Below are 26,717 nucleotides of genomic sequence, written 5' to 3' on the forward strand. Positions count from 1 at the left end.
AATGTACACAAACAATAGGTCTACTACAAGTTTTCATGTAATAGTGCAGCTCTTATCATGTGTGTTCACTTTTGTCTTCTGCAAATTGACGTTTTCCAATCAGCAGCTTAAAAAAACATGATGAATACGTTTGTTGAAAGCAAAAAAAAAAGTCAAATAACCTTAATATTGTAAAAAGAAAAGAAAAGAAAAGAAATGAAAGCACTATTCCCATATTGAATGAATTCATGCTGCAGAATGTAACCTCCCATCTTTGGTGAGCTAGTTACTCCAGTCAAAGCGGTGAGCTGATTGTTACATTAAGCCACAGCTTTTCAACATTTCCTCTAGATGCTGGGTTTGAATTTGGGACTTTCTGGATCTAAATGCTTCAACCAGTAATTTATCATGCAATGCAATCAAAGGAACAGATTTGACTGTACTGCATGAAGCCTGAACTTTGAGTCACCCGTGTTGGGTTTCACCACTTCTCCACACACTTTATATCGGCTCAGTCATGACAACTTACTTTCTCTCAGACAGACATGACATGTTTCAATATTTTGGCTGTCTTTCCCTCCATTAAGTCACAATTTCGATGTCTCGTGGAGATGGACAGAGATGTCTGGTTGCACAGTAAACTAGGACGCCCTATGGTCCTGTCACTGTGGGTAAATCAGAGGGTCTCATAGCTGTTCTCACCCACAGCACATCTTTGCACTGACATATAGCCATTTTTTTTTACCCCCCAGACGCCGCTAAGATAAGATGTCTACCCTGAGGGAGAGGACTGTACACACACTCACAAACAGAAACACACACCCAGACACTCATCCCATCCAATGTCAGTCGAACCCCTCTTAGAAGGTGATAGTTTTTGTTTGTCCGTGTCCTGCTGAGTTCTCCCCTGGAGCAGAGCTGACACCGGAGCAATGCACCTCAATCATCCACAGTCATAAACAGAAAACAAGTCTGAGACATCAAATGGATAAGGAAGACGAAGTGGAGAGGAAGGAGGAGAGGCGCAGACAGAGGAGAAAGCGACTTAAACAAAATACCCCGCAGGGGTTTGAAGACTTGGGTCATGAGGGTGATTGGAGGCTGCGGAGGGGAGGTATCACTTAGAGTTTTCTGGAGGGCACAATGCTTTAGTCATTTCAGTCACACTGATGGAGGTGCATTAATATTGGATGGTGCAATATCCATGCTTGACACAGACCAAGACTCCCAGAGAGAAGAAGCTTTTCTACACTGAGCTGTGAGCAGCCAACATATACAAACTGTGGTATGTTGAAGGCAAGTTTGCAGGTCAAGTAAGACGGCAGTAGAGGTCACGGGGCAAGAGTCCTCCAGTTTACTTGAGGCAAGTGAAAACTTTGTGGCAGACTTGAAAAAACTCTCTGCAACACTGAATATTCATGACGGACTAAACAGCAATCAAGGTCGAAGTTTGGGAAACTCATTTTTAGTTATTTATTTAAAGTTACTAATGAGGGAGCTAACCGTTCTTGTGTTAATAAAACAAACCCTTCCATAATTTTTTAAGGAGCCTATTCAACCCTCCAAGGAGACCGTCTGTTTGTTTGCTTGCCTGTCAGCAAGATTACAGCCGAATTTCATGCAACTTAGTGCAGACACGGAGAGCTGGCAAAGAAAGAACCCATTACATTTTGGTGCGCATCCAGATCAGTTTCTTTAAAACTGCAACATAGGTCACTGACCTTGGGGGAGCTCTGTGTTCTCTTGAGTACCCTTTATGCATAAATGTATCAATGAAGCAAATGTGTTTTAAATATAGTGCACATTTTGTAAATCTGAAATGGCATCACCACGAGCTTATTTTCAAGCAGTTGTTATTTAGTTTTACTTGCGACCCATAGATCTGTCAGTGGTAGTCTTCTTCTTCCTATAGTGACATACTTAAAAATGGAATCTCATTCAGCCATTCAGTAAAGTTTCATACTATTAAAGGTTTACGCACTGCCTTACATGCAAAAGATCTCTGGTTTCATCCAGGGAGGTGAGGTTGTGGGGTTGTGTCAAGAAGGGTATCCAGCCCAAAAAAGATCTGCCAAATCAAATAGCTGGGGATCTCCTCACCTACCTATCTGCCAACTGTACAGTTTGTACATATCCTGTTCTACCTCCTGAGCCACTTCAGCCCCTAAAAATAGCATAACAAATAATTTAAACTTCAGTAAGAAATTGGAGCTTTGCAAGCTCTGTGTGAACCATTTTTAGTGGCAATAAACTGATCGAATTGTTTTCTGTTTGATTTATTCAGCCTCTCATTGTGGAGGACTCTTCTTCACAACGTTGCCTGAGTTCATGCCTTCTAAAAGAGCCATAGTTGTTCAGTCTTTTTCTAATAGCTCTATTAACATTTAAAATGCTAACAAAGGCCTGTAGAGTCTAGGATGTCGATTTCATCTATTTATTCATTTTTTTACAGTTTCTCTGAGCATTGCACAGTCTGACTTTGGGGTATTTTGACGAGACATCCACTCCTGGAAAGATTGTGCCACCCGAAGGCTCCAGCATCAATATGCCAAAACTCCTGCTTTTACAGAGATGGTCTCACTTGGTGACGATCAACTGCATTTGATTACTACTTACCTTCTTAATTCCTATGGAAGCAATAAAGGTACACTTACTTTTTAACAGGACTGCCCTGTTTTTCACAAGACTGTGTAATGCATAGTGACATTAAATACTCATAAACTGATATACCACAAAAAATGACATCACTGTGGTGAAATAAATGGTTGAAATTGGACCCACTGTGTGTGTAATGGACCAAGTTGAAAAAGCAGGAGTCACAGGAATTATTAGAAAAATAGGGTTTTCATTTATTTAACCGAAAAATTATATTTACAAAAGTAATAAATGTTGAGCTCATAAAAGCAGTCAAAGAAACAAAACTAAACTCAGGTGAAAAGAACTGCGAACACCACAAACCAAACGACTGCCCCAACAAACATAACTGACCTAAACAGGAAATGACAGACAGGGTTATATATAATGGCTGATCAGACCACTACGACACAACAGGGGTAACTAAACAAAACACAATCATAAACCACAAAAACGATGCAGTACAGTCTAGTTTATTAATAAACTAAACACCCAAGAAGAAAATCAAAATCTACTAAACCCTAAACTCGCATATTTAATTAAGTACAAAAGCTTTTTTAATGAAAGAGAATACACATTCTCCCCCTTCAGCAGGAAGTGGTGGTGCAGTCCAATCATCCCTCTTGTATTTAACTGCTTAAAACCCTGCCCACCACCTTTTGTCTGGCAACTCTCAGGGATCATGGCAGGTAAGAAACAGGTAAAAGAAACAAAGCAATGAACTGGTATGCATACATAAGTAAACTAAATGTGTGCGCTTACAAATAGAACAAATGTACTTAAACCAATCAAACTAATTAGAAACCAAAGTGTGTTATTGTGTTCAAATGGAGAAATAAAAATACACAAGAGTTACCGACACTAGGGTGTGGCCATAGGTTTGGCCATCACAGTGTGCAAGCTGTTTATTTGTACGATATTATTAGAGATAAAGTATCTGAATTTCAGGAGCGCGACCACGCCTCCAAACACGCTCCTTCTGCTTGTTATCAATGTGTGATCTCCCAGTTCTATAAGTTGTTTGTTCTTGTTTTTCGTGCCCCACTCTTCCTTCCCTTTTCACTTCTTTACTTCTATGTATTGCATAGGCATCTGCCAGGCCCGGGAGCTGCTGCCAGGCCCGGGAGCCGCCATCAGTCCCTTTCGAGGCCTTCCCCAAACCGCAGCTCAATTCATGTTTAAGCCATTAAAACGCTGTCAAACCTAAATGAGGACGTGGGCCCAGCAAGTGAACACTACATTACATTCATTTAGCCAATTCAACAAACCAGTTTAATATTGTGCAAATTATTACATTCAAATACTGACTCCACTATTTCTAAACGCAGTGAATTAGTGTGCCTTTTGGTCAAAGCTGCAAATGAAGAGAAAGATTGCTGAAGATTGCATCAGTGCTTCGGTTTCTCAAACGTATTCAATTACCGTCTCCCTTATTCATCAACTATTTGCACAATAAAAGTGTAATGCATTTTTCTTTGCACTGGACATGTAATGAAAGGTTGTGTATTGCTCGATAAAGTCTTCAGCATCCTCATCCAATAACAAATATGACTAATAATTTGTTTGTTTCCTCTCAATGACCAACTACCCTTTGTATGCAGTCAGTTGGGCTTTTATTGAAGCATGCCTCATATTCTCACACAAGAAGAAGTGACTGCAGATGCCTTCTGGCTAATGGAGTCATTTAGTGGAGAATGGTGGATTGTGTATAGTACTTCTGAGCTTCCATGCTGAGGCTTGCTGGAGAGGACTAGACAGCGAGTAACATTACAGGGTGTAATTACTTCAAGCACCATTAGGAACGCAATAACGTCTGTGCTTTGCAGAAAAGCCCAGTCCAGCATGCTCACTAAATGTGTTTGTGCTCGTGCAGCTTGCTTTATGTGTGTCTGCACAAACAGGTCCTCCTATTCAAGTGATTAGCAAGTAATGAGTAGATTGCTCCAGCAACAGATTCCCTGTTTGCTAACAAAGTGCCAGCTGAGGTAATGACTTGTCACTACAAAGCACTCTGCAATAGCCCGCTGGCAGAGGCCAAAGTGCCACTGTGGATTCAGCAGGAAGGACTCTGTCCACTCTTTAGTTCATAACCCAACTTCACAAGTTACTTTGTAAAGAAATTTGTGAATTTTGTGAACTCCCCCAGTTAGTGAAAGGAACAAAATTGGCTGGAGTTACCAAAAGAATAAAAGATTCTTCCTGAAACTGATGCTGCACAGACAGCATCAGACAGAGCAAAACTAAAATGCCCAAAACAGTCTGTATATAGAAGGAAACAAAACACTGAACTTGAATTTTATTACTTGCGGATCAGTCGTGTCACAACCCAAGCTGCTCCATCATGTTAGCGTAGCGGGTGAATCATTCCTCTCGATACAGTTTTGGCAGACAAGTCACATTTGAAATTGATTTATTATATAACTACAGGTGGATGTTGGGTGATGGAGGGGCTAAGACAGCAAACAGCGATGCAGGGTTGCGTGTTTAGTATATGACATAAGGACAGATAGGGATGTTGGTGTAGATGACCAGCTCGACTTTTTTGCCTGAAATGTCTTGGAGGCTTCATGCCAGTTTTCAGTGAGACTTTTGGGTCTGTAAAAAGTTCAGTGCGGGGAACCATTTTTATTCAGTCTATTTAAAAATGTAACTCTTTCAGACTGAGCTTGTACTTGAAAGAAGCGTTACCTCAGTGACAGTAGGTAAGCACCGACAGTATAAAATACGGATGTAGCCACAGTAAAGTCTTCATTGCTTTTGGACTCTAAATTTTGAAGCCTCAACATTAATCTTTTGTCTTTTAATGTTAGTTTTTTGGAGCCAGAAGCTACCATATTTAGAGAGAGCTAAATTGGAATGCTAAATTATTAGCTAATTGCTAGGTTAGCTAAATTATTAGCTAACAAGCTTGGTTAACAAGCTGCCTTCTTTAACTGTAGTGGTGTAAGCAATAGCTTTGTCCCAGTTCTGGTATTAATTTTTCACGAAATCATGGAAAATTTAATTTAAGTATTGACCGGCATACAAAGTAAATGCTTTAAAAGCAAGTGGGGGCACCAGTTTAGCTCACTGGGATGAGCAGGCCCGCTCTCAGCCATACGGTCCTTCCAAGATCCCAACATCCACCTGGGCAGCTCTGGTTCAAAGCCCTTTGCCGCATGTCTTCCCCGCTTCCTCTGCTTTCCTGTCACTCTTAACTGCATCTATCAAAATAAAGCCATAATAGTTTTAATTTACTTAAAGTAAGAAGGTAAAAGTAGCTATTCTTGTGCAAAGCTAACTGAACTAACTAAAATAATATCAGATGGGTTTACAAACTTTTTTCCATTCTAATTATACTCAGCTGGAATCTGAGGAAAAAGTAGGAAAATGAAAAATATATATGTATTTTCTGTTGCCCACATTGTAGAGGGTGATTTTAACTCTAAACAGGAAAATGTGCAAATGTGCAGTACAACCCCCCCCCCCCCAAAAAAAACAGCCTGCAGACACGTAACACAAGAGTTAAAATGGGATTCAGCAACAGGCGGCTAAAATTGGTTGTAATGGCTCAGTGTGAGGAAATGAATCATAACTCACAATAATTTCTATTTTGAGAGCCTCTGTAGATTTTCTTAGTGTACAGGCTGTGATCAGCTGACCTGCTGCTCTTTGTGGATGTATGCAACTTAATTAAACCAGATGTGAGCAGATGTTTCATGAGCTTTTCATCCTCTACACTGACAGTACACTCTTTATGCTGTCTTTATGAAGGTGGAATCCAGTCAGTGGATCTCAGCATCATCAGCTAAAATTCATATGAATCTCTGCTATGCTTGATGTAACCTTACTGTGACCATGAAACCACAGCCACTGTGCACCAGTCACACACGGTTCTTTGCTTTAAATCCATCACAGAACAGCAAACTAACGTATTTATCCTGCACTAACCTGCATAGGTTTTTCATGCAACCTTTAAATAACAAAGTGAGTCTACCTCAGCTTGCAGCTTGTTTCACAATATGAAAAAACATAATGTCACATACAGACCCAATATTTGATTTAAAAACATGAGAGCTTACATGTAAGCTTTCAATTTCCAGTTTATCAAACACCACTGAGCAGTACTTACCTTTAAATCTAACCTCTTCTTCTTCCTCTCCTTTCCTGTCTTTCTTATCTTTCTCCATCTCTCTCTGAAGTTAGCGCTCTTTCTTTTCTCTCCCTGTCAAATACAGCAGCTGGACTTTCAGCTAGCAACACACTGTGCCACAAACTGCACACCATCAGTTTGTGTGTTTGCTGATGTTTGTTGAGCTGATAGGAATGTCGAATTTAAAATGACCTGATATTTAAAAAAGTCACTCGCTTTATGTTCGCTCTTCTTCTGTAAGGCTAGCTAGATGCTGAAGTACCGCAACTTATGGACACCTGCAGTCATTTTGGCTTTGTTTTTTTTAGTTTTTTTTAACAAATGTACCGCTAAATAACTAGTTGAGATAAAACCCAGTACTTAATGTTGTTTCTCAGCTGTTTCACTTGAGCTGTTCACCAGTTTTGGAAAAAGTTATCCACCACTGCCACTGTGCAATGAATCTTAGGATAGGGTAGGTAGGTTAAATAATGCATTTCTAACAATACTGTTGCAAGCTGAGGAATCTTAACAACAAAGCACCCACACAGAGATCGAGCTTGCTGTTCTACCCCAAACAGATAGGGAGCGCTCTTTAATAAACACTTCAGCTATACTACACTGTATACAATAACTGTCAGTGAATTTATACTGCAGCGTGGGGATCCTATCCACAAAGGGCAAAACTGTTCTTTGTACAAAGCTGTAAATCTGCTTTCTTTAATGCCATAAAGCTGGACATTTCTACATGGGCGCTTGCTTTTAGAGCCAGCCTCACGTGGACCTTTGTTCAGGTGCTGGCTGGGCCTCCTAGAAACGTTTTAAAGTAATTTACCCTTTATTACCAGAAATGTAGTTCTGTATGTTGATCATGTATAACATCAGTTATTGTGTGAAAATGACCAAACTACTATTCAGCAGGACCGAAGCTAAATGTACTGCATGTCAGTGGTCCCCAACCTTTTTTGCACCACGGGCCGGTTTATGTCCAACAATATTTTCACAGACCAGCCTTTGAGGTGTCGCGGATAAATACAACAAAATAAAACCAGTAGCGGTACCAAAAAAAAGAAGATTTATTAATAACACACGTGAAAAGACCCAAGGAAAACGATTTTTTTAAAAAAAAATTGAGGTTTAAAAAACCCTAAAACCCATAAATTTCACACCCGAGCCTCAACTCTCGCGGCCCAGTACCAAATGACTCATGGACCAGTATCAGTCTGTGGCTGGTGGGTTGGGGACCGCTGCTGTATATGGCAGGAAGAATCAACCCGTCTATTGGCACTAACAGGAAACTCTGTGTTAGAATGAGATGTTTTGCTTTCATGTTTATTTCAATTAGACTTTGTCGCTGATTATTTTTCTAATACCGTAATTAACCTTTTTGAGCAATTACCAGTTTTTAAAATATTTTTTCTGTTCCCAGACAATATTTTCCATTATAAAACAATTAGCTGTGGTTAGGTCACATACTGACAGCAGCAATAGAGTCAGACTCAGGAGCAGCTTTCTTGTTGGTTTGTCTTCCTTTCATCATATTTTGCCATACTGACATGTTTATGAGACAGGAAGCTGCGTACTGGTGATATTTATGGGAGTAATAACAACATGATAACAGCTATTTAATGACAGTTGAAATGGGTGTCATTAGTTTTCAATTGCTTAATTTTCTCTATCAGTTAAGTAGTAGAGGCAGTTTTTTTTTCTTTTTTTGACATGTTATGTTTAATATGATCCATTTTTTATATGATTATAACCTGACAAGAGACAAAGCAAGGATTGTGATAAAGCCTAAATAAGAAACAGAATCATTTCCATCTGTGTAAATGCAGTAGTTACTACAAAATACAGGAAACTGTCATCATGTTCAAATGAAAACTCAACTCACTTAAAAAAAAAAAAACCTCAAAAAAAGTTTTTCCTCTCCTCAAAAGAAGGAATGCATTGTGGAGTAAATTACATATCACAGCATTGCTTTGAGAGGATTATTACAATTTGCAGGATTAAAAAGATGCTTGGTGTGTGGCCTTGTTAATTGCTGTAATAATGCTGATTCAAGGACCTCTCACTTTGAGTGTTGGCTTTTACTCAGAATTTACATAATGAGGACGAATGGCTTGCTGCATAGCTAATAAAAGACAAGCTGAACTTTTTGAGCTTTTTCTTGTCACTGCTAAAATTGCAGATACAAAAGAGTCACGAGAAATTAGTGATCTAAAAAAGAAAAACAAAGAATGAGTCCAGCCATCATGGTATGCTGCTCGTCACAGCTGTTTAATCAGCGGGAAGTTTTCCACTCCATTACTCACTATGTTCTTTTTTTTCAGATGTTACGTTTGTGTAATAACCACTCACTTATGTAATCTGCTTCACCTGCATTTAATTCCTGATGAACTGAAGTGTTATGATGGAGGTGGATTAATGCCAATGGCATTTTTGCACCACGGACCGGTTTATGTCAGACAATATTTTCACAGATCGGCCTTTAAGGTGTCGTGGATAAATACAACAAAATAAAACCAGTACCGGTACCCAAAGAAAGAAGAATTATTAATAACACACGGGAAAAGACCCACGGAAACCAAGTTAACGATAAAAAAGTAACAATAAAAACCCTGAAAACCATAAATTTCACACCCAAGCCTCAACTCTTATGGCCCAGTACCAAACGACTCACGGACCGGTACCAGTCCGTGGCCCGGGGGTTGGGGACCGCTGACTTAAATGACCCATAAAGCATTGGTAAGTATTGAATATGAAATGGTACTTCCCTACCTTTTTTGTAGAGTAAAAAAGGTCAAATTGTCCTTTATCACATAAACAGATTTGTTTTAAATAATGAAATAAAATGTAGTCTTCAGTTTAAAGGTATACCCTCCAACGTGGGTGACTGCATCGGTGAGATGAAATGTGTAAGGAAAGGCCTGGTTGTGTGTCGGTGTGCATGTTTGTGTGTGGGTCAGAGAGTGAGAGATAAGAGGCCGGTAGTGGCTCCTGACTGAGAAGATGGACTGTTATGGCCTCATTGATCTAGATCTCTCACAGGGAGCTCATTCCAATCAATATAGAGAGAAGTGGGGAACGGTGCTGCTGCTGTTTTGGACCACCGCCCCTGCAGTATCTGCTCCGTCCGTCCTTCTAACTCTTTTTCTCACTCACGCCGCTTTCACACCACCCACCTAATTCTCCTCAGGCTATCACACAAGCAAATATTTCCGCTTTTGTTTGTCTCTTGTTAGACGACCTGCTGTGAGGAGATTTTTTTTAATCAAGATTTTGATGCTGTATTTATTACTGTGACAGAACCTTTAGTGGAGGTCGCACCGCACTGCCTGCCACCGCATCACCTTTTCTGCTTCCCTTGATCACATAACAGTTTGCATTGGCACACTGGATGTTCCTGTTGTGTGCTTAAAAGAAACAAAGACAAAGGTTGCAAAAAAAGTATTTATATATGTTTTAAGATGCAGAAATCTGTCATACTTGGACAAATAGGTTGAAAAGGGCTCGATTAAAGGGAATAGTCTTGATGTAGGCCCGAAGCATCCTTTTTAGGTGTCCCGAGGCAGGGGATGAAAGAAAAGACGTAAGCATGTGCTTTCCTGTTCCCTTTTGTCCCACTATAAGTGTGAATCTTTATGTGGAGGGAGAAAAGGTGAGACTTGTTGATGCAAGGGTGGGCGTGGACATGTGTGTGAAGGTGACAGAGGCACAGAGTGTGAATGAGAGCACTGGGGGAGGTGTTTTAGGGGGCCACTTTGGGTAAGGACACTGCTGAAAATTGAGGAGAGCCGACTGCCTTTTTATGTGCGTGTGCATTTGTTGTGTGGCAGAGAGGGTGTTTATGCGGCTGTTTTGTCTCACCTTGCGTCTCAGGTGGGATGCGGGAATGAGAGAGTGGCTCACGGTGGGCTGCGGACAAGCAGATAGAGAATAAATCAATAAGGAAGTAGCAAAGCAAGAAAATGAGGGAAGAAAGATGGGAGGAGGGAAAACAATTTGGTTGTCGCTGCGGAAAAGACAGGCTGGAAAATCCGTCTCGTCTCAGTGCCATGCTAGCTCTTGTATTAGAGTAATGTACAATCATTTTGAAGCCAGCCTGTCAGATAGTCACATTCCACAATACCTGCTTAGACGAGCAGCTTGGCAAAGTAACATTTTGGCAGAGGTGTTAGCAGGAGATAACTTTTAAAATTTCATGGATGAAAGAAACAAGTAACACTGGTGACCTTTAAGTTTTCCCATGTGGAAGGTGTACCGCCAAGACTGCACCGCAGTACACCACACTGCAGTCTTTTACACTCTGGCTTTCTGCTCCCTGGTGACAAATCAGCAAGGTTTTGGATGTAATCCTGCACACAAACCCTGGAAATTTACATGGACTTGAATAACAGTGTGAAAACTTCAGGGACCATACTTGTAACTTTTTTATTGTATAAAAAAAGGTAATAAGCTAATATTTTTGAACACGTGAACACAGACAAATGAATTTCCTCTCAGTTAGACAGTTTGTTTTATGTCATTTTGAGTGCAGTTTCAGAAGGGATACTGTCAGAAATGGCACCTGCTGACAGTAAGAAAAAAATAAATCCTTCATTTCTTTAGATTTTGCTTCCTTACAAGACTTTCTAGTCATGTTTTAAAGTAGTCTTCAGCAATATTTCTCCAGGCTTCCTGAAAGTTTTCTTTGGACATTGGCTACTTTTTGCACACATTTTTGATCCAGTCCTTGTAGCTGACCATTTTCAGAGGAATATTTTTGCTAAGCCACTTGTTCAGGGATTAAAAACGGAGCTAACTCAAGGAATGAACCAGTGCTGTGTCTACACTTTGCAAAGAACCAGTTTTAAATTGTATCTTTAGGCGATGTTATTACTAGCAGCCTGTCGCAAAAACACATTTGTTTGACTGTCTTTGCTTGAATCTATGAAAAATGCCAAATCATGTTGACAGGCATAAAATGGTTACTCTGCACCAACGATGTAATTCCTATTAGCCATTTGCCGGGGTCTTTTCAGTGTCAGGTGCAGTGTGGTCTTAAAAATTTTGAGGAAACTGGACAAGCAGAGGAAAAAAGTGACAAGTGTTAGGCCCCCAAAAATAATATCTAGAGCAGATGAACAGTATCTGCAAGTCATAAGAAGCCATAAGAAGAAGGGAAAAATGCAGCAAAGGACATGAGAGATGCATCTGGACCTTCACTTAATTAATCTGCTGTTCACTGAAGCCTCATCAGAAATGGTCCCGGTTGAAGGTGTGTGGTAGATGAAAAGGCAGGGCACAACCAAACAAGAAGCTTTGAATGTCCTTCAAGAAGCCCAGAGAACTATTCCTGAAGACTATTTAGAGACATGACAAGATTGCCCAAGACAGCTAAGTCTGTGTTGAAGAATAAAGTTCGTTTTTACCAATTATTGACTTTCAGACTTATTAGAATTGCAAAAACTCTTTTTACATTTAAATAGTGTTTTGCATAAATTGCTGCACCTATTTCCCATTTTCCAAGCAAAGTATAAAGAAATGAGGGGTGGCTTGAAACTTTTGCACAGTAGTAGTTACCATGTTGCTCCATTTTGGTAATCACCAAATTAGAAGGGGTTAATTGATTAGAGCTTTAATTTAAAAGGGGCTTTATCCCATTAAGATGTGTTTACTTTTAACTTTTTTAATTTAACTTTAAAACTTTAGCCAAAAGTTGTTTTTTGTGCCCTGGTGTGAGCTTTAGGTCGACAAGAAGAAAACCCTGATAATGTCAATGGGTTTGGAGTCGGCATTATAAAATCAATGATGGAATTTGAAAGCATTGTTTACTCGTCATGGAGGGTTTCACCAAAGACAATAACAATTTGTATCATGGGAAGTGGTGCCTTTAAAGCTTGACAGATATAGGGAACTAAAGGTCACATCTCATATCTCAGCCACTGCCACACCAATATAGCTTCTTTATCTAACTGTTGTGAGTACTTTGCAAGCACAGTAGTAAACTGTATATCCCTCCAGATTCCATATAATATCTACTTTACGTTGTGCTGTTTCACACCATTGAAATAACTGCTGATTGGCACACGCACCTTCGACCTTTGGTGTAGCACATTCAGCCGGTGCACGGCCTGAATAGTTTTAAAAAGCAGCAAACTAGGGCCCAATACGGATAAATCCATTACATGCTATTGCTACAACCTGTTTTACCTGAGACAAGTTTGATTTGTGGACTTGCACTCATACCCAGGGTGAGAAATTTTAACTGACATTACTTTCCAAATTTAGATTTCCATACTTTCCTATCTCAGTGTCAAAAAAGAAACAAGATCCAGTCTGTGGGCAGAATGAGCACAGCTTGAAATACCACTCCATCAGCAGAGACCTTTGATGTCTGATGTTCTTTAATGAAACATCTCACTCACATCACAGCACCCTATTAAATCCCACTCATACAGGGAGACAGGTAAAGAGTGAGAGTAAGAAAGCCAGATCAGGAGACCGCTGACCTTTGTGTGCATGCGTGGGAGAGAGTGTAGAAAAAGAAGGGAATAAAACACCACTGGCATCAGACGCACCATGAGTTCAAAAATCTGATTTCAAAACAACTTTATTGCAGTTCTTCGTTATATAAAACATATCTAGTTACATCACAGCTTGTTTTGTGTACAGCGTGTACTAAAGTATGAAGAGTCAAAATTAAATTAACTTTATATTTTGATTTAGTTTACATCTTTATCATACACTAGTGGGTTCCACTAAAAAAACAGTTTCATTGCCTGCAGACAGTAATGCACACAGTGCAATAGTCTGATAAACAGCAGTCACCTAAATGGACCCATGAAAAGAAGGCAGCTAAGCAAGGCAATAGAAAGAAGGCCTAATGTGATAACATACAATAGCACATATCCCAGTAAGTGCACAGTGGTGGTTTTATCCCAATAAAATTCCCAGACAAAGTTGCAAAAACCTTTTTTTTTTTTAAACTACATTTAATAGTTTAACCAACAAGTAACCAGTAATGTGTGATGTTACCATCTCTTTGTTTTTAGTTGTGAGCACTTGAGCAACCAGTTGCATAGAGCCAACATGAAAGGGCGCCTGTTCTCACATCAACTACTTTATAACTGTTGGAAAGTAGCATCATTTATGGTTTTACAAGATTTTGCTCTGTTTCAAAGTCTTGCGCTTGACTCTCTCTTTGCATAAAGAGTGCTTAAGTTTCTACGTGACAACAGCAGCTAAGATGGCGAACTAATTCATTTAGCATCAGATTGATAATCTGAAAAGATAGCGAGCGTTAACCTTTGACTCTGGATATGACAGTTAACCAAAATGCAAATGTAAGCGCACAGAAATTGGACCAAACACCAGGAAAAGCATTGGTGGAAAAATGTAAATAAAGGTTTAAAAAGTTTAACTTGGATTTAACTTCCATGGCTTGTTACCTTTTTAGATTCCCATCACAAAATTAAAAAGGGATTTAATTTTGTTTTATATTATCTTTCTGAAATTATACTGTATGAACATTACATACACAAAATTAATGCTCGTTAATGAAAAATAACGTTAAATCAAGCTTTTTAAAAGCTAAAATGTTCATGTGTTTTAAGATGTCTGACAGAAAAAAGGTACCAATTATTGCATTAGTTACATTTGTGCGTTTGGTCATCTATAAAAATTTCTCACAAGACATCCTGCACATATTTGTCTGCGGTCTACCATATTGGACATGATACAACCACCAATCTCTGAGTAAAAAGTTTAGCGTATAGTTGCTATAGTTTGTAACTGGTTGCAAAGGAGGGCAACCAAGAGCTTTTTAGCAGTGATTTTCTTTGGTTGCAAGCCCGTACTTTTCATGATGCCAGCTTTTTTTTAAAAATAAATATTAACTCACTGCTAGCCAAGCGGCAAAACTCGCAAAAGTGCAAAGCAAACCAGAAACAAAATATTTGCCTTCATAGTAAAAGTGCCTCAGTGCTACAGCAAACACATTTAATTAAGTGCAGATTTTCTTTACAAGGTCAACAGCTTCAATTTCGGTTCGTATCATACTTTTAACGGCCTTACTACCGCTTGGAGAGTAGTTGGCAAACTTGCATAATCCATGCAAATTACCGGTGAACGATATCTTCTACCTATCAAAGCACTGCTAAGGAGGTTTTGTCCAGCTGGTCAGGGATATCTTCCCTAGTGACTGGTGGTTTCCAGGGAGTCACTAACTGATCTCCTGGTCTGTGTGACTAAGGCTTTAATCGTTTGACCCTATGTTGTAACCATAAATGTCACACATCCAAAATGGGGGACAAACAAACATCCCACTGTTAGTGATCATGTGTCTGCAAAAACCTCAGTAACAACAAATCTGAAGCATCTCAACTATGGTGAGACACCATCTGAAAAATGGCAGCTATGAGCCCCTAAGTAATAAAATCCAAATTATCATCATCACTGGCATCTTCACACACGCACGCACGAATCCCGAAGGACCTGCAGAAAACCCACTTTTACTTTAATCACATATACATGGACCCTCATGTATTATTACCATACACACAGTTTTATATAATCACTGTAAAAATAAAAGCTTCTTCTTATTTGCTGGCGACCGTTCTCCTGTGATATCAAGACCAGCTTGACCTCAAACAAAAAGAAAAAAAAAAAGGAAAAAGCTGAATAAGAGCAATTGCAAAGCAAAGCAATACATTATCTCTAATGATGTTAACAATGGATAATTTTAGCTAATCCCAGGTGATGATTAAACTGTTGGTAGTTTAGCCAGAGACGAGCAGAACTCAGAGCCACAGGTGCAGCGCAGCGGTGCTCAGACACACCAAATCACTTAGCAACCACTTTGCCTTATCACCCAGCAGTCACCGGGGTCCTGTTAGTGTATTAGCAGGGTACTCAGTCCTTTTCATTAGTGCCCCTGGCTCATATCTGCTTCCACCTGGGTCACAGATGAAATGATTTTTTTCCCCCCTTTTCCCCCTAAAAGGAGAGATTTGTTTTTTCCTTTTAGCCTTGCTACTTTTTTCTCCACTCTTTTCAGTTTATCAATGTACTTCACAGGGATTATTCTTCATCCTTCTTACAGAGCTGCATCTCCTTGGCTCTCTGTCCATGCTGTGTAGGGAGAAATCCCATTTATATTCTCCTTCATGGCAGGGTAAAGACCTTCTGGGATAGTTAAGTCCAGTTTCATCTGTTTGTGCGTGTGTCTGTGTGGACTCCCCTGCTTCAGATCCTTTGAGCTTAGACATCTTAATTTCCCAAAAAGTACAAATACAAAACCTGACATTTTGGGTTTCAATGCGGCAGCAGTAGTCACATCATATCTCTGCTTACTTCAAGCTCTATGAGGCAATTTTGTACCTGAAAAGCCCCAAATGTCAAAGGGGAAATGACTAGTTGACTTGAAAACATGTGATGAAACTTTTCCTTGGATTTAAATGTTCCATCCTCTTAATGGGATGCTGAAGTGCTTTTTAGCTTTGCATTTTTCAAATAACACCTTTAACCCTGGAGAACCCATGGGGTCAAATTTGACCCCATGGGTTCTCCAGGGTTAAATTTCATTCCCCCTTTTTTTTTTTTGCATGGATAGGAGGCAAGGAGACATCAGCATTTAGGATTTAAACTGATATGACGAATGTGTTTTTTCCAGGAAACTTTGCCAAGTTCAACTAAGTTGTTTTTGAACAGCTAAATGTCCTCTTCAGCTCTCAATCCACTGACTAGTCTGTGGTTGGCTCCAAGGCACTGAGGGTACACGGGTCGTCCGACACACACTGCTGCTGCTGCTGTTCCTCAATACCACGGGCAAACAGCCTGATCAACTGGCACTGGACACTGCAGAGATAAAGACACACACAAAATGCACCATTTAGCCTGAATAACAAACCATCAACTTAATGACTATGTTCTTTTCTGTGAGACTTTACTGCCCATGTGGCCGCAGAAGCAACGGAACGGCACCCCTGTGTTAGGACTCGACACGCAAACTTGAAAGAGACAGTCTGACACGCAGAAACCTTTAAAGTGCCGCCTATAACAGATGGAGTATATGCACAGAAAAAAAGCTGTAAAATGGCCAGTGTGTTGTACAGTCTTAATTACTACCTGTGCCTTTTTCTCCTAAATGATACCTATATTTACGTCAGAACACCTGCTGTTTTCTTGGAGGCGTAAGCAGCAGTTAATATAATGGTTTATCTCCAGATTCTATTTATACATGAAATGAAAACACAAAATCAAGCAGAGGCATCTTCAGGTTGTAATTACATAAAAAAGGTACCTTAGCTTGTTTGTAAGTATTTGTCTTTATCACAGTTGTGCCTTCAGTTTAACTTTTGCTAAAGATGTACTTCCTACATCGCACTCTTTTTTTCCCCCTCCAACTTTCCTTCCGTCGCACCCGGGCTATTACCATTTATTATCCAAGCAGCACTCTGGCTGGCTCACTCCAAGAACGATTAGTGGCGAGGAAGAGGCAATAAAAGGACGGACTTCTGCTTTAATTAAAGGGGAGTAGCCTTTTAACATGGGGAGGGCCGTTAAATTAGCAACATTACAGCGCCATGCATCATTGGCAAAGTACAATGGAGCATGAAATAAATGATGCGTCAAGCGGTGCCACGCCGGCTGTATAGAGATCTGATAGCGGGGAAAGCTGAAGTGTGGACAGGGCCAGAATAATGAGGGGGGCTAATTCCATTGAGTTGCCAAGATTGTACAGCGGGGAACAGTGAAAGACTCTCCTGACCAGAAACTATTGGACACTAGTGGTGATAATGGCACTGCTGCTCTCGCTTCTGTCTCGCCACACAGGAGGACATCTTTATCACCAGCCCTTCTTTTATATTGACAATTTAGCTACACACAGAGTATTGTCGTTGTTAGATCTTTAAATCCTCTACATGTTTGTTCCTGCTTTTTCTTTCCAAATTCAAGTTTTCTAATATAACTCCTTAGCATCTAACACATCACTAGAATCCTCTTTCGTTTTTAGCCAAATAGTAAAACTGTAGATTTGGGCATTATAGTTTCTTTGCTAAAAACCCTTCCTTTTGCCTGTACCTCTAACCCTAGATGGGTCACTGACAGATATTAAAAGTTTGGATAGCTTGTAGCCAAGCTAGCATTGCCATGCGAACATGTTATCAGCCTAATAAGGCCTCGGTCACTTAGGCCAGCGGGCCATGGACCGATACTGGTCTGCGAGTCGTTTGGTACCGGGTCATGAGAGTTGAGGCTCAGGTGTGAAATTGATGGTTTTCAGGGTTTTTTCGTTATTTTTGATCGTTTTTATCGTTAACTCAGTTTCCCTGGGTCTTTTCCCTTGTGCTATGAATACATTTTCTTTGTTTTGGTACTGGTACTGGTTTTATTTTGTTGTATTTATCCGCAACTCCTTAAAGGCCAGCTTGTGAAAATATTGTGGCGCAAAAAAGGTTGGGGGCCACTGACTTAAGCCTGGAGCCCAGTTGGTAAGTCCCTGGCAATCTCCGCTAACTAGGAAAAAATGTGCATTCCCCAACCAGTTTTCTACTTGTCGAGTAGTTTGGTATCTTCCATGTTAACTAAAGTGACTGCAGCTAACTCCAGAAACCACTTGCAAACAGTTGAGGAAAACTCTCCCGACTGATGGTTGCCAACTGGTCTCCATGCCTGTGTGACTAGAACCTAAGGTCCATGTTCACCATCCTAAAACTCAGTCCACTTAAGCAGTCATCACTTTGTCAGCGGCAGCTGCTCTTTAGAGGACATTTCAGGATCTCGTTAGTTAGGTAAACCTTTTGTATATTGCCCACCCTCTAATATGCCAGTCAAAGGTATTCTTTGCTTGCACTGTTAGACACTTCTAGGTCTCTGGTCATCAGTCTGCTGACCTGTTCTGGCATGTAACCATACTAATGTTTAACAATTCTCACTAAAAACAGTTATCTAAGGCTGATCTGAATGTCTCGATCTTTAATGGCTAAAATCCAGGATTCACAGAAGTCATTGGGATCAAGGAACATGCATGTCTGAACAGCTTTTCACAGCCATCTACCCAGTACCTTTAGGTGTTTCAAAGCCATAAACGACAAAGGCGAAAAGGCAAAGTCACGGTCACCCAAGTCCACAGGCTTTTTTCTACGATTTCAGTTTAGATCAAAGCAGCGGCTAAAAGTTGTACATCTGAGTTTTACTTCAGTGCACTGTGAATACAGAGTTGTCAGGCATACAGAACATAATCTGTTTCTACTTACGCTTTAAGACATAATACTCAGGAACATTTGGGGCAATTTAAGCCAAGATTACAGCTTAATACCCAAAAGGAAAGTCTTTACCACAAATATCCAGCCATGATGATGCAATAGGTATGAGCCCTGCACGTATTTCAATACTTCATCCATTATACTGCTCCTACAATATTATGTGCTTCAATTCAGAACCATTTGCCAGTCGTCATCTATGCCGAGTGATCCAGGCCCGTCTTTACCGCTCCGCCGCACAGAGTTCATTTTTAGTGACAAGCTTCATAAGACGGTAAAAAGAAGTTATCGAGGTTTGCTCCTCTTTACCAGGCAAAGTAGAGTTTAAAAGCATTAAAATGTCTAATATATGAGCAAAACATTCATCACAACTTATAAATAAAAATGCATTTTATTGTTTTTCCAGTGTTGGTTTCCCCAAGTTTGAGAGATTTCTTTTCTTTTTTCTTTTTTTTTTTTAAACACCTTAGTCTATTCCAGGCAATTTCACATGTTCACTGCAGTCACCAAACGTTTCTATAAATCACCCAGAGGATCTTATACGAGTATGCAAATATGCATCTAAGTAGACCATGTAACTGTACTGAAAGTCTTCCTTTTGGGGTTTAACCTCTTACCACAGAGGTTTCTTTGGTCCGGATATTCCCAGGTATTTAACCCCTAGTGGGATTTTCCGCTTGGAGGTGGTCCTCAGAGTTAATGACCCACCTTGTAATCATTTGAGTCTCGGAAGGGGTGTCAACATTATAGGTGCCACCTATAACGCTGCCCTGAGAGTCTGAGATTAAGACTACCATGACCTGGATGACATCATTCCTCACCTGAGCCAAATGCAGTATTTCTACAAGTCAGACCTTGGTTGAATCTCTTATGATGCCTCGTAGTGTACGTCGCACAATTGTCTGTGCAGGCACACATGATTCTGTTGTCATTTACCTGACTTGAATGGCAACCTCAGGCAGGATCTCCCCATCGCAGCTCCAGCTGCCAAGGGGAGTGCTGTAGCCAGTCTTTGTTGCAGGCTCACTCAGGTCTTCCAGTGAAACCAGTATGTGGCGCTCTGGCTCGAAGCGAAACTTCCTCACCCGGTGGACCTCTACAAAAGGGTGGTCAAACTGGGGGAGAAAGGCAGACCCACATGAGAAATGATGAAAGGGGAGAAGACGGACAGATAAGATAGACAAAAGAACAGATGTTCTCACAGATGCTGCAGATGTTATGCTCCCGGATCACCTGTAAAGGTTTCAAAGTGAGCAGCTTGAGAGCCGACACAAGAGCTCATCTTTGTTTTAGTGCTCGACTAAATCAAGGTTTCTTCATTCAGAGTCACAAGGAAATAAGACGTACTGAACAGTGAGGATGGAAAACAGCATTTTAGAAAAAGAATTTCTAATTAGAATTTCCTCATAATAAGTGTCTCCACCAAATTTTGAACTACAGCTCAATATATAATGTATAAATGCTTGTCTAACAACAATAAATGAATGATTAACCCTTGATTATGGGGAACGGAGCCTTCAGTCGCTCTGCTCCTTGGCTCTGGAAATCTCTGCCTCCAGCAATAAGAAATAAACTCTCTTCCTGCATTTAAGTCCCAGCTCAAAACATCTGTTCAAACTGGCTTATTCACTTTAGTGCTGATTTTATCTGTTGTCAAGTTCTGTTTTGCAATTTTAACTTATTTTATGTATTTTATGACTGTTGCACCTTTTATTAATTTTGTTCTTTTGTAAGGTGACCTTAGGTTTTTGAAAGGTGCCCTCAAATAATATGTATTATTATTATTATTAAAGTTTCACAGAGCAAGCACATCTACTATCACATGTCCCGTTTTTCCTAACACATGATAACATTATAGCCATAATGATTTACTGACATTTTATTGGAAGTTAAAAAACAATGGCATGAACAATCTTAAGCTGTTTTACTACACAACCATCTGTAACCATAACAACTGTTAAACACTGTTCTCACTGTTACAGTACATCATAAAAAAAAAAAAAAATCCTCGTAACTCCTGTCTACAGTGATCAAAATTTATTCAACATTCATTAACAGAACACTAAACAGACAAAGAAATGCTTATGACACATTAGCCTGGTCGTTGAAAGAGGTTGTAGAGACCTTGCATATGTGGGGCATCCACACTTTTCCCCACATTCACTGCAGCTCAGGTGCTGTTATAATATTATGGATGTGCCAATCACGCGTATGATCGTCGTTTTAATCTCAGTTTGCTCAAAATAACGGCAACTAGTTCATGTTTTGGACAGTTTAGTCAGGTTCTTGTGCTTACAGGCACACCTCTTGTAGCGGTAAGGCATCTTCTGACCTCTGCATGACCTCATTTTGTGCACCATATTTCATACAGGAAGCTGTTTGCACTTCACTGACTGTTAGATTTGTGTTGTGCTGTCATTTTTTCCCCCGCCTGCTCATTTCTTTATGTGTACTATAAGACACACACTCCCTGTCATTCTTCATTTCCATTTGCTGTGCAAATGTACAAACCATTCATATGCAACACAAACCCCAGGAAACAATGCCGCTGTTGTGTTGTACATTATCATTGTCGTTATTATTAAATCCTTTATTTGAACAGTCTCACTGATATTGCAATCTCTTTTTCCGGCTATATATCAAAACTGCACTTTATGAGTGATCACAAATTAAGAACAACGTTGAAATATCCCAGAGACTGCTTTGTTTTCCTCAATTATAGCGAAGTATTTAAATCCAGTTTTTTCAAGTTCGGCATGAATAACACGCACAGCTCAAGTTAAAGTGTCCTGTGACCCGATATTCTAAGCACCGTCTTTAAATTTGATTAAGGAGCAGAGGCAAGCAGGCAGTCTTTGCAGCAGGGCCTTGTAAATAAACATGATAGAGAGGACCCCCCCACTTTTCCATACACGATGCCACAGCGAGTAAGAAAAGAATCGCCTGTAATAAATCGCGATGGACCGTGACACACAGAATCGAGGCTTCCAGGTGGATAAGAAGCATGCATGCAAACAATATCACCGTAATCAAGTGCAGACAAAACAGTGGATTGAACACTGACCTTACGACCTGCGAATGAGAAACAGGATTCGTTTCTGTATAAAAACCCATGAAAGGCCCTTTATGCTGTTTCACTTTTCTAAAATACCCCTGCGATCTTTCAAAGCCCAGCAGGTGCCCATCACTGCAGGAACCTGGGCAAGTATGGTAGTGGGAACGCAGACGGGTCCCATGACTTTGTCAAGGTCCTCGTTGATCTCTGTCTACACTGCCCCAAACCAAGACCTCTTGTTTCCTGAAGATTTCTCAAACTGATGGATCCATCAGGAGAAACTTGGAGTTCACCATCTAGTTCAACATGCATACTGGAGGAGCTGGGGATCAAACCACTGACATTCTGATTGGTAGGTGCCCCATTCAGGGCAGGGATAGCTCAGTAGGTAGAGTGGTGGCCCCATGATTGGAAGATCGGGGGTTCAAATCCACTGAACGGCTACCCTGAGGCACCCCTGAGCAAGATACCGTCCCTACACACTGCTCCCCGGCGCCCAATTGCTGCTTCACTGAGTGAATGGGTTAAATGCAGGGAGGAATTTCCCCACAGGGATCAATAAAGTATACATTATTATTATTCTACCACCTGAGCCACAGCCCCATCCAGTGATCAGAGAATCCCATTTTCCTGAAAAATTACACTTAAATTTAGTTTACAGGCTCCTTGTGTGTAGAGTAAATATTGTATTTTTCCTACTGTCTTCTTACGGAACGTCCTTATATCAACATGTGGGCCTTTTTTCCTTCTTTTTCCAGTGACAGATGTAAACAGGCAAAAGAGAGAGATGCGGGTCAGATAACATGCAAGTGCATGAAAACTGTGTGAACGCTGGAGGAGTGAAGGAAAAGAGAAAAGAAAGATGAAAAGAAATTATTTTGTCAAAAATCCCCTTTCATCTCCGTCAGTGTTGCAGAAAGCGCACGGACAGAGCTGAACCTATTTTCTTAAACTTCACAGGGTGCCACTTTCTCTCTAAACTCCTCTCTGTTTTGTCTTGCTTTCTTTCCGTACCTTCCTCCCCTCTCTTTCTGACCCTCTCTCATCCTGAAAGTGGAGTGAAAGCCATTTATTTCACATCAGACCCGCTTTATGACTGCAGCCGCTTTGCATTCATGCTGGATGGTCTGCCTAAAAGGCTTTCTGACAAGGCCATGAATACGCTTAGTGGCTTCTCACTCCTTGTTTCTCTCTGCTTGGCTGGACAGTGATGCTGATATTAGCTGAACTCTGACGCAAAGTCCCGATCACCCTACTCATACTCGTCTCCTGTTCTGTGCCGCAAGTAAAGCGGCAAAGACAGCCTAGAGATGCAGCATGTCATCATTTTTCGTTGCCATTATCACATTCAGACATCTGCGATTCCTGGACGGTGGTTAACGAGACTTCTTTTCTTTTCCTTACACAGCTGTGACAAGTGAGTGTGTAATATAAAACAAGCTTTAAACAGCAATGCTAGCTTATCAAGCTCAAATAGCCAGGGCTAACATGCTCTCTGAAACATACTTCTATGTCAACATCTACTTACTATGATGATCGTAGCATGTGTGTATATATGGACCTGTATGTACCCGTACCTCCTTAACAGACGGGCAAACAAACTAACCCCCCAGAAAAAATGTGCAAACTCCATCACACACACACACACAGCAGTTATTAATGTCTCTATGTTTTTAAAATTTCCCTTATGTGCCATTCAATGTGTGTTGCCCGTATGCAACACACTCGAATTTAGTTCGAGTTATCATTAAACACAGAATTTAAAACATTCTGTGTAATCATGTAAAACAAACCAGTTGCTTGATTTGCAAACATTAAAAGGGAGGGAAATGTTGAAAACTGCTAAATAAACATCATGTATCATTTCATTAATAATTAAAACCAAGTGAAAATTCTGTTTGTTTTGTACCTTTACTTTGTAAAGGTGATTCAATGATCCGTGAATAAAAACGGAGCGGCATTAGTTGCACAGTCATTCAAACTGTGAATTCCCCAGCTCATGGAATAATAATGGCAATCTTATTAGTACCATATATTCAATGTTTTTAATGATAATTATTTTTTTAAATTAAGACACTGTGGTACTCTTGGTAATAGTGGTATTTGATTATAATTGATAGTTGCTGATTGTTTGGAAAAGTTGCTGATTGACAAATAAATATTCATTAGTTACATTGTTTGTTGTTGAAAACAGAAACAAAGAGCGACTTCTCCATTTGGGAAATTGGGACAATCGAGCATCGCGCTACCGTTTGCTAATTAGACCCAGACAAATCGGAGGTAATAGATAAACAGAACCAAACTGTGTCCCATTGCTAATATCTTGCTTTTGACTCTCAGCGTTTGGATTATAGCATTCAGGGGAAATCCTCAGCAGTCAAAGTCATTTTAATTCCTACATTCAGCAGCATTGCCAGTGAAGGCTGGTAATTTTATGTTGTGCATGCACATTTCTCTGAGTCATCTAGATGCTAAAATATTTAATTGGGACTGGAGACACGCTTCGTGTCACTCGGAGCAGCAAAATCTTTCCCTTTGCTTGATAATTTCACTGTAACAGCACCCGCCTCTGCGCTCTGCTCTGAATACCATTTTCTTTACTTTATCATCATCGAAATGTTTGCCTTTCTGTGCCGCTGTATAATGTCAACTTTAAAACTGGAAATCTATCAAATCATCGAATCAAACCACATCACAGGTAATATTTTACCTTTGTGATTTAAATATCAGGGCACAACTGAAAAGGAAAATCTGACATTTAGAAATCGCCTCACGATGCCGGCTTGGGCTAAAAACACTGGAAATTCACACTTTTACCAAGGAAGCCGGTGCAGATAAAATTACTTGAGATCCCTCTGAATGGGATAAACTTCCTGTGGTCCTTCCTGAGGTAATAATTACTAATCACTAGACTACCCCTGGTAATACTTGTACTATCCTGTGAGGGCATTAGTCTGGTATGAGCCTGCTCTCCCATACAGTGTATCCCTGATGCAGCGATTACCGGTGCCTCTCTGGACTAGGGTGGAGGTTATTTATGATACGTGGGAAGGCATAAGGGCTAAGGCATTTGAACTAAAGTGAACCAGAGTTGAGAAATTGAGCAGAGTCAGCAAAGGGAGGTGCTAGCACAGCAAGTGGGCAAACTCTTCCTTCTGCTTACTCGATTACAGGCTCAACACACTCAATCCATCTGTGCACAGACTGGAAAGTCATCATGTTGAACTCGATGCTGTGCGTAGTGTTTAACACGATGATTGACAGAGGACTGCTTCACTGTTATCTGAAGATTCCTTCTGTTATCCCTGCTGGATCCGAATTGCAGTCTTTTCCATTCAGTAAGATTACGCACAGCATGCCCCGTGCTTTACATTTATCGACAGTTTAGGCACATTAGGGGAAAAGCATCTTAACTGCTGCATGCCTATTAGGTAATAGCAAGTGCATTGAGATTTGATTGCACACAGCGCAGCTGCGTACGCCCACCTGATCGTCTTTGTTGGTGTGTCGAAGAAGGTGTTTGAAGAAGTCCAGGCGGGAGCAGTTCCTCACCAGGATCAGGTCTGCATTGCCGTCAGCGAGGTGGGCGAAGGGTGACAGGCCTTTTGGACTTCGAGGACAAGCGCAGCTCATGTTGGCTGCGTTAATGGCAATAAACTTTCCATGGATTTCATTCCAGTCACTGCTGTCATCTGAAACCAACATCAATGCATTTAGGTTTACAAGTAAGAACAGACTAGATGAGGTGAAGTCATTCATACACAGATGTTACTCCTCAAGCTGCAGTTCCTCTGATGGCCACTTGAGGCTGGCTCCAAAGGTGAGTCAATCCACACAGACTGATGTTAAAGTGCACGACTTTAGCTATAAAAAGAACGTCTTTGCAGCCCGTTTACATACACTTTTCCCCTTCTTAACATCTTTAAGGCAGTGTATTTTTTTTTTAAATGACCCATCTGTTTGGATTTAGTTTGAGTGTAGCCACTTTGACCGTCACGTGTGTCAACAGAAGATAAAACTGTTTCAGCAGTCTGTTGCTCAGCGCTGACTAAAAGATGTGTGTGTCTGCGAAGTGCACCTATACAGTTTATGGTTGCAGTTTGCAAGCCAACTTGGAAGTCAGCAAATATGGTGCTTTCCAGCTTAAACTTGTGCAGTTAAGAAATCAAAGGGTACAGTTGATGCATGTGTTATATATAAGTGTGTTAGGTGTTACATGCAGTCTGATTGCAAAACTGTGGGCACAAAGCAGCTTAAGCTGCAAATTATTCTGTGACAGTTGCAAAGTAAACTTACATGTAAACACTATTAAATTGTGCGATTACTGTTGATTTGCATTACCTGTAATGCAAAACAACCATAATTACCCTTTTGTGATCGTAAGAGGCACGCAACCCAAACAGTACTTTTCACTTTAAACACACCTTTGCAGAAGAGTTCAGTTTCATATCAATGCAGCAGAGAGATATACTGCCTTTAACTCAGAGTTACGTGAACTTTACGCATGGCAGTCTTCTCCAATGAAGTTTGGACACCTAAGCATAAATTCATCCAAATTTCCAGAATTACTCCTGGAATTACTTTGGTAGAGCGTGCAGGAGATGGGCCACTTCTCCTCTCCAGCTCCTCACCTGACACACCTGCTCCATTTCCACACAAGCGCAACTGGACATCAAATAGGTTTACACACTAG

At 40.4% G+C, this 26,717-nt stretch overlaps 1 protein-coding gene across 1 annotated transcript in view; it reads right to left on the reverse strand.

Annotated features, from left to right (window-relative positions):
- Positions 1-16,295: 16,295 nt before the first annotated feature.
- The window catches only part of cerk (ceramide kinase), a 24,951-nt gene continuing 14,529 nt past the window's right edge, over positions 16,296-26,717 (reverse strand). The window contains exons 8-10 of the mRNA XM_005725314.1: positions 25,511-25,716; positions 19,906-20,084; positions 16,296-16,561 (exon numbers count right to left, since the gene is read on the reverse strand). Of these exons, the coding sequence (XP_005725371.1) occupies positions 16,447-16,561; positions 19,906-20,084; positions 25,511-25,716 (500 nt within the window). The 3' untranslated portion in view covers positions 16,296-16,446. The remainder of the gene's footprint in view (positions 16,562-19,905; positions 20,085-25,510; positions 25,717-26,717) is intronic.

Source organism: Pundamilia nyererei, unplaced genomic scaffold, assembly GCF_000239375.1.
Source record: "Pundamilia nyererei isolate P.nyererei 1_Seehausen unplaced genomic scaffold, PunNye1.0 scaffold00014, whole genome shotgun sequence".
NCBI classification, from domain to species: domain Eukaryota; kingdom Metazoa; phylum Chordata; class Actinopteri; order Cichliformes; family Cichlidae; genus Pundamilia; species Pundamilia nyererei.